The 9,038-nt window shown below is 41.0% G+C and overlaps 1 protein-coding gene across 3 annotated transcripts in view; it reads left to right on the plus strand.

Moving 5' to 3' along the window:
- Positions 1-8,503, plus strand: part of NFATC3 (nuclear factor of activated T cells 3) — a 217,760-nt gene extending 209,257 nt beyond the window's left edge. For all 3 annotated transcript variants that reach the window (XM_033941418.1, XM_033941420.1, XM_033941417.1), the window contains one exon: positions 7,228-8,503. In XM_033941418.1, coding sequence (XP_033797309.1) covers positions 7,228-7,334 — 107 coding nt within the window. In that variant the 3' untranslated portion in view covers positions 7,335-8,503. The remainder of the gene's footprint in view (positions 1-7,227) is intronic.
- Positions 8,504-9,038: the final 535 nt, after the last annotated feature.

Here is a 9,038-nt window from a genome sequence, read left to right on the forward strand (position 1 = left end):
GTTATTTCAAGTACATGATAATAGGTTTATGTGGACAGTATTTAGAGCCGAAAGTATTTAAAAGTTGTCACTAGATGCAGTTCACAAGATGAATTTCATTAAGAAACTTGCATAATTAGTGATTTTTACTCATTTACACAAGGAGAGATTAAAGAGATCATTAGGGTGGTCTATAAGACCACAGTAAAAAGTCAACCTTTTCAGAACATGCAGATAAGATAGAAGTTATGGTTAAAATTTGGGCAAATTTAGAGGTTGCACATGGTCTTACATTATCCTCTTATTGTGGCTGGCTGTTCATAACAATATGGTAATGTAGTTAGAAACTGTTACTTAATATTGGTTGGATACTAAATAGCTATTCTTTGAAACTGTTGTTATTGGCAGCAGCTTCATTGTTATTTAAATAATAACAACTTAGGGCTAGATTCACTAACAATAGCGACTCAGTTACTGTTGGCCGATTCTTTGGCCGATTTTCCAACAGCAATTGATTCACTATTAGGTTTGCATGCAAATGATTTGCACGTAGATTTGCATGCAAATCCACTGACTCAATTGCTCAGTGAGCAATTAAGACATGTGAATCACTGCTGTCAGGGCTTCTGCTGAGGTTTTTTTTTTAAATGGCACAGATATTTTGCGTGTATTACACATGCAAAATATCTGCCAATTTAAAAAAAAAAAAAAGTAGTGGCTTCCCCCATGTCTGTCTTAATAACAGACTATAGATTTTTCCTCCAGGAAATTGCCCAAACCTTTCTTAAAACCAGCTACTCTATCTGCTCTAGATTTGCCACAAACAGCCAGAAAGGAAACTTATAAAAGACGCTCCTAATACAAGCTAATGCCTATAATAACATCATAGGCAAAGCAAACATACAGAAGACCCCCCCACCCCCACCCCACAACCGAAGCCCTTCCTCATCCTACTGTAGGCCCCCTTTAAACCTACATTAACAATGTGCTGGTGGTCTAGGATAAGATGAGCAGGAGCAACAGACAGTAGCCACTATTTTGAACTGATAGTCTGCAGTGGCAGGAGCAAATGAGAGTTGCCTCTCTCCATCTTAATGTGAGAGGGGAACCAGTACAGCCCTCTCCATTTAAATCCAGTGTACTGCCAGATGTCACTGGGATCAAGAAGTTTTGCCCCCACCCCCTTATTTCGGCCCTGGAATTTTCACCCCCACACATTTCGCCCTTGGATGTTTTCACCCCCGAACATTCACAGCTATACTAAATTACAATATCATAATCATTATTGACCCAGCATTGACCTCTCATTTTTTTGAATGTTTGTTCATCTGAACATCCCAAAATACACTTTCACAAGAAAGATACAAAAAATGTCATATGTAACGTAGATAGTACTGCTTTGGTTTAAATGGGGTGTGTTTCAAAAAATGGAGGAAAAGCCTCAGACTGAAGCCCTCCCACCACCACAATGGTGGTCCAAGATGGTTGGGTGATAACCTCACTGACAAAAAACCTCCATTGCACTCCCAACGTGTAAAAACCTTAAGCAGGGCTATCTATGCAAATTGATAGAAGAAAGAAACTTTCAACTTATCTTCAGTTGATCGGTACACCAACAGTGGCCAGCGTTTCACGAGTCTGCTGCCTCAGGGTGTAAAACAATCCGATCAAACTTATAACGGGACGCCGAAACGCATCTCCTGATCTGCGTTTCGGCATCCCGTTATAAGTTTGATCGGATTGTTTTAACCATCTTGGACCACCATTGTGGTGGTGGGAGGGTTTCAGTCTGAGGCTTTTCCTCCATTTTTTTGAAACACACCCCATTTAAACCAAAGCAGTACTATCTACATTAATAATAATAATAATAACAGTTTATATACCGCAATACCCTTAAGTTCTATGCGGTTTACAGAAGATTAGTGGAGTACAAGTTGAGTTGACGTACAAGTTGAGTTAACTTAAGGGATGTGGGAACAATGGGGAGAAAGGGCAAGAGAGGGGAAGGAGGGAAGTGGGTCAGCTGTCTAGGTATTTCAGGAATAGGTGAGTTTTGAGGCGTTTCCTGAATACCTCATAAGTGGTGGGCAATAGGAGTTGTTCTAGGTCTTTACCCCATAGAGCAGCCTGATGTGAGAGAAGATGCTCATGATGTTTTTTTAGTTTGCATCCTCTAACCGGGGGAGAAACGAAGTACGAGTGGGAGCTTCTCTTGTGTTTGTTGGCTGAGAAGGAGAATAGGTCAGTGATGTATTTAGGGGTTAGACCGTCGAAAACTTTAAAACAGAGGCAGGTGAATTATATATGACATTTTTTGTATCTTTCTTGTGAAAGTGTATTTTAGAATATCATTGAGTTTTCACATATCCGAGTTCATTGTTCATCTGAACATGCCATTTTGACCCATTCATAATAAGGCCACAAATAAATTTTATTTTTCATCAAAAAGTATTCAGCTCATGAAAGCCCTTTTTGAGCCTCCCATGAACTCAGGTACTTCATCTGGAAGGTCATGATTTTGACAGCAATCACTGCAGCCCACAGTTAGAGTAGGGTGGCATTAATACAGTTGTTTCAAGTTTCTGTTCAAGGTGGTGTCAGATTTCTATCTTAGTCTTCCAGTATTTTTCCCCAGGCCCTTATATCACAGAGATGCGCAGTCTGGATTGTAAGCAAGACATTGACATCTCTTTGGAATGAACCAAAGTTTGCCTAATTTTTGGTTTCTTTTACTCGAGCAGACCTGATTTGTAATTTTTTTTTTAAAACTGGATAGAAATTTGCATTTCCCTCTGTTATGCCAAAGTAGGTGTACAAAATAGGCATGCCAAGGCTGATAACGTAACAGATGTAGCTGCTTTGCTTGTCCATTTAAGGCTGGCTTCCACAGAAGAGATTTGCAAGGTTACAGCATAGACATTATTCACACATTTACCTCCGATTGTTTCGACACTGACTAGTGATGTGACAAGTGTGATACTCTGTCCATGAGGGTCTTTTTGAAAAGTAGAATTCAACCCCAATTTAAAATATCTTCACCATAGGATGGATATATAGATTAGGCATACCCACCACCACCATCTCTCTCTTTCTCTCTCTGATATATGTACAATACAGCAGAAGCTGAGTTGAAAGTTGAACATGCAGAGTAGTAATGCCTGATTCGCTGATTTGAGTCGATGCATTTTCTTAAAAAATCGGTCTCGCTGATTCAGTGACTAACTCTTCTCCCCGCATACCTTCATGCCTCCTAAAATAGGAGTGGCAGCGAAAAGCCTGTCCTAAGCATTTCCTCTTTTGGCTGCTTCTCCTAGAACATAAGATCATAAGAATTGCCACTGCTGATTCAGACCAGTGGTCCATCATGCCCAGCAGTCCACTCACGTTGCGGCCCTCTGGTCTAAGACCAGCACCCTAGCTGAGACTAGCCCTACCAGCGCACGTTCTTGTTCTAACTTTGTCTTGAATCCTTGGAGGGTGTTTTCCCCTATAACAGCCTCTGGAAGGGCGTTCCAGATTTCTACCACTCTCTGGGTGAAGAAGAACTTCCTTACATTTGTATGGAATCTATCCCCTTTCAACTTTAGAGAGTGCCCTCTTGTTCTCCCTACCTTGGAGAGGGTGAATAACCTGTCCTTATCTACTAAGTCTATCCCCTTTAGTACCTTGAATTTTTCAATCATGTCCCCTCTCAATCTCCTCTGTTCGAGAGAGAAGAGGCCTGATATCAGAGCTTGGGGGAAAGGTGTTGGTCGGCAAGTGCTGCATAGGGGCATAGGTGCTAGCACTGTGGGTGCCCAAGCAACCCCCAATATTTTGGGAACCTCATGTGTGACACATTACTCTCGGCCCCTCGGTTTTAGGAGGCTCCCCAAAGGCCAGCATGTTTTCCCCTTCTCTTCACCATCGTCCAGCCTTCCCCTTGGCCTCCTGGTCTCACTTTTAAAATGAATTATGGCCTGTAGAGGATCACCGATTCTATAGTGATTCTAGCAGGCTGCCATCAGCCTCCACTACTCGGTCCCTCTGCAGTCCATCCCAGACCAAAACAGGACGTGATGTCAGAGAAGGGGTGGGACCGCAGCAGAAAGAACGTGCAGTGGAGGCCGCCAGCAGCATGCTGCACCGGCAATCCTCTGCAGGCCATAATTAGTTTTTAAAGTGAAACTGGGAGGCCAGGAGGACGACAGTGGAGAGAAAGGGGAAACATGCCAGCCTTCGGGGGGGCCCCTGGTGTAGCTATTAGAAGTACAGGGAGGGGGTTCAAAGAGAGGAGCTTATGCCAGATTGAGGGTGGGCGGGAGGTGAAGAGGTAGAAATACTGGGTCTGAAAACAGGAGAGGGAGAGAGATGGACAATGGGATGGAGGAGGTAGGGAAAAGAAAGGGAGAGAAAGTGGATCCAAGGGATGGTGTGGAGGGAGGGGGGATAGAGATACTGGATAGGAGGATAGTTGGAAAGAGAAAGGAAGAGAATGTGGACCCTGGGATGATGGGGAAGGAGGGAGAGATGCTGGATGAAAGGGTTGTTGAGAAAAGGAGAGACGGTGGATCTGGGGATGGTGGGATCCATCGCTGCAGCCGTTCTTTCGTTCTTTGGGCTGCTGGCAGTGTGAGTGATGTAAACACGCTGCCTTCCACAGCTGGAAGCTTTCCCTCTGCTACTGCTTCCTGATCCTGCTTGGACACAAAGCAGTATCAGAGAGAAAGCTTCACTCACGCTGCCAGTGGTCCGAAGAGCGCAAGTGTACTGCCTTATCGAATCCCATGGAAGAGAGGAACGCAGGGAAAGGGGTTGCTGGAGGATTGCGGGGAGAGGAGGTCATTAGAGAAATGCTGGACTGTGGTGATGGAAATGTAATAAAAGGAAAGATGCCAGACCTCCGGGGGAAGGAAGGGAAACAGAAGGAGGGGACAGAGATGAAAGATGGATGGTGAGCATGGAGAAAGAAGAAAATTTCAAATGGGCAGAAAATTTGGGAAAAAAACCCACCTAATTGGACAGGAAAAGCTAATCGAATTGAAAAATTGATTCAATAAGCTGAATCAAAAAATGTTTCCCTGAATCGGGCAGCACTAATGCAGAGAGACAGAGATTATAAGAGAGCTAACCTGCCAGAATTTGCCATTTGTACTTCATCCCCTCCACCCTCCCTTTCTTTTATTTGCAAGAGAAAATTCAACTAGCCATTTCCACTTACATGACTAATTGATCCTTTTGTAGTGGAACAAAAATTAACAGGATATTTAGCTAAACAACTGCTCCAATGGAGTCCATTTCTCCCAAGGCTAAGAAAAGTTTGTATTGTATAGTAGCTTAAAGAAGCCAACACTAAATATGAAACGCAGAATTTCAACAAATTGGTCTGATGCCGTAATTAATAAAGTTTAGGCAGCATTTAACAAAATTGGCTAAATAGCACTCATTCCAAAAATACTAGGACTAAGTAGTAGATTTAAAACAAACTGGAGAAAATATTTCTTCACACAGTGTGTAATTAAACTCTGGAATTTGTTGCCGGAGACTGTGGTGAAATCAGCTTAGCAGGATTTTAAAAAAGGTTTGGATAATTTCCTAAAAGAGAAGTCCATAGGCCACTGTTGAGATGGTTTGGAGGAAATTCCCTTCTTATTCCTAGGATAAGCAGCATAAAATTTGTTTTACTACCTGGGATCTTGCTAGGTAAGTGGGAACTAGGCTGGCCACTGTTGGAAACTGGATACTGGGCTTGGTGGACCTTTGGTCTGTCCCAGTATGGCAATTCTTATGTTCTTATGACTTTTCTCTGGAAATGATGGTGATAGCAGTAGATTCTTTAGTCATTGTAGTATGCAGAAGCTGCAACCTTTTCTGCCCGTGGCAGGCTGTACATCAGGCCATGAGGCCATGAAAAGTGTACTAGCAGAAAGGGGAGGAAGGGTGATCTTCAGATGCAGCTCCTGATGAAAACAGTCCCCAGGACAAATTAAGATATTCTTATCCCCTCTTTCAGCTGTGGCCTTCTGACACTATCTATAATAAGGATGCTTTATTTACTATTGTCTGTTATGTTGTATAGGACTATATTTGTATTGCTCTTTAGATCTCCTGTTAGGGAAAAAGGTGGGTATGTAACAACAAAATAGCAATAACAAGCCACACATTCCTTGATGGGAAGTATGCTTTTTAGCTGATGTATTATATTTGCTTCTGAGTCATGAAATTTGTGCTGAAAAATGAATGTGAAAAACCAGTTACTACTGCTATTTATCATTTCTATAGCACTGCTAGACGTATGCAGCGCTGTACATTAAACATTTAAGAGAGTCCCTGCTCAGTAGAGCTTACAATCTAATCAAGCAGACCAACAGGGCAAGTAGGGGGTTAGGGAGTTTCTCCGAGAGGGATTGATAAAAACAGTCATGGGTGCTGTACAAGCGAGTGGGAGTTAAAAGCAATCTCGGAAAAAAACGGGCTTTTAGCCTAGATTTGAATACTTCCAGAGACGGACTTTGATGTATGAACTCGGGCAGTCTGTTCCAGGTGTTAGGTACTGCACGAGAGAAGGGACGTAGCCTGTAGTTCACAGTAGAGGAGAAGGCTACAGATAGGAGAGGCTTGCCTGATGAGCGGAGTTCCTGTGGAGGAGTATAGGGAAAGATAAGAGGAGCTGCAGAGTTCATGCACTTGTAAGTCAATAAGAAGAGTTTGAGCTGTAAAGGAAGCCAGTGAAGTGACTTGAGAAGAGGGATGATGTAAGCATAGCAACTCTGATGGAATACAAGTCATGCTGCAGAATTTTGAACGGATTGAAAGGGAGAGAGATAGTTAAGTGGAAGACCTATGAGAAGCAGGTTGCAGTAGTCTAGGTGAGAGGTAATAAGGGTGTGGATACAGGTTTTGTAGAAAAGGTTGGATTTTGGTGATATTAAGAGACAAATAATAGGATTTTTTACAGTATGTTGGGTTTGTGCTGAGACCCTGAGGTTGCGAGCTGATGAGATAGAGAGGATGAGAGTGGGGAGAGAGGTAGGTTTAGGTTAGTAGGCCTAGTAAGAGAGTTACAGCTGTTATATGTGTAATGCTTTTCTTCAAGAAACTTGAAAAACTGTCAGTCTTGAACATCTACAAAAGATCTGGGCATAAATGCTAATAGAAAAGTTTGGTATCTGGTTTTATCCTTCCTGAACATGGAACTAAAATTTAGATTTGTTTAAAAACATCACTGCATTACAGTGTATTAATTTGCATTTTTATTTTAATTTTCAGTGAATGAAATAATAGGAAGAGACATGTCACATGGTACAGTGGTGACAAGCCATTCTCCACAGGGGTGCCCTGGATCGCAGGAGATGAGAATGTCAGATGAAGTCTAGCAGTGACTGAAAGACACAGATACAACCACCATATGGTTGGCTCTGACTCTTCTGCATTTCCTACTCTTGGACTTATCGTGCTTCCAACTATGTGGCCTTTACAAACTGGAACCATGGATCCTTTTGGAACCCGTTTAATGGGTTCTAATTTAAATGCTGAAATGGAACATTTCCATTTTTAATTCCTCACGTGTAGTAAAACTTGACACTTTAGATGGACACAGAAGCAACACAAGATATTTGAAGTGTTTAAATATTACCAACAAGCTGTTTAGTGTGTGTGGGGGGGGGTTTCTGGCCTTCAAATAGAACACTTTTATATTGAGCACCGAAAGTATATTATGTTTATACATATAACTTTCATAGGTAATACAGTACATAAGGTAAAGATTTAATACATGTCTTCGGAGTGCTGCTTCGCTTTAGATGGAATAGAACCGTTACAATTGTATGAACTGTTTTTCAGGCATTTTGGAAAGCTTTTAAAACTTCATGCTTCAAAGAATAACTTTGGGGAAAAATTTTCCTGAGGCAAAAATACCTGTCAGGCAATAATGCCTCTGAAGTGGTTATATTTATGAACTATGTAGAATTGGGAGGGGGGGTGAAAGAAGGGGAATTTCTTAAAATCATAGGAAGCAGAGCCAAATGTAGATCTGCACGTCTCTCCATAAACAAAATGCTGTGCGATGACAAAGAAACCAGTCCATCAAAGAAGAACATTAAGATTCTGAATGTTACATTCCAGGTTTTAATTGTTTTGTAAATTTATAGATAATGTTTTGTGTAATTTGGTTAGCACAGACTGCTTTCTGAGCTGGCTTTTCTGAAATATATTACTGCTGAGTAAATTAAGCACAAGTGTAGGATTTTACAGTTGCTATAAAGAAGCCTTATTTTAATGCCATTTAACAGTAGATAGGGGAAATTAGGAGATTAGCAGAGGACTTCAAAGTTTTGTGTGTTGTTGTTTGGAATAGTATATGATGAAGTTCATATGCCCACTTTGTCCTTTAATTTGATCTGCTAGTACCTATGCAGTGAAACTGCTGATTTTTCTTATTTATCTCTGTTTTACAAACATAATTTTGTGTCTGCTGACCACCGCATCAATTTTGTTTTGCTCTCCAGCAAGTAATCAATACATTTGCAGTTTAGTTACCACTTAACTATGCTTCTGTGTGTGTTCTGTACATAAGGACAAGGGCATCTTTTAAATACAAAATTAGATTGAGCAAATTGCAGATTTTACTGGTAAAATGTAAGCTGTGCTCTACCTGCCCCACCCCCTCCATGCATAACAGTTCTCTTGAATTCCTGAATGCTGCCATGTTTAGAAGAATAAGGAAAAATTCCTCCTAATAATGGCAAATGCACTGAGAGATCACTATCAAAAATGAATACAATGTTAAATAATATTATTTTATATATATATATATATATATATATATATATATATTAATACATTTAAATTGTAATAATTGGTCCTCAGTTTACACAACTCTCAGTCAGGACCAGCCTGTAATATAGAGTTGAGGGAGTGTTTTGTGTGTTTGCACATTTTTCACAAAATTCACAATGGATATAGGGATGTTACACCTGTGAATAACCCTGTTTGGTTACACTTCCTCAACTCTACATTACAGGCTGGTCCTGACTGAGAGTTGTGTAAACTGAGGATCCATTATCACAATTTAAATGTAT

The sequence above is a fragment of the Geotrypetes seraphini genome, chromosome 4 (assembly GCF_902459505.1).
Source record: "Geotrypetes seraphini chromosome 4, aGeoSer1.1, whole genome shotgun sequence".
Classification (NCBI taxonomy): domain Eukaryota; kingdom Metazoa; phylum Chordata; class Amphibia; order Gymnophiona; family Dermophiidae; genus Geotrypetes; species Geotrypetes seraphini.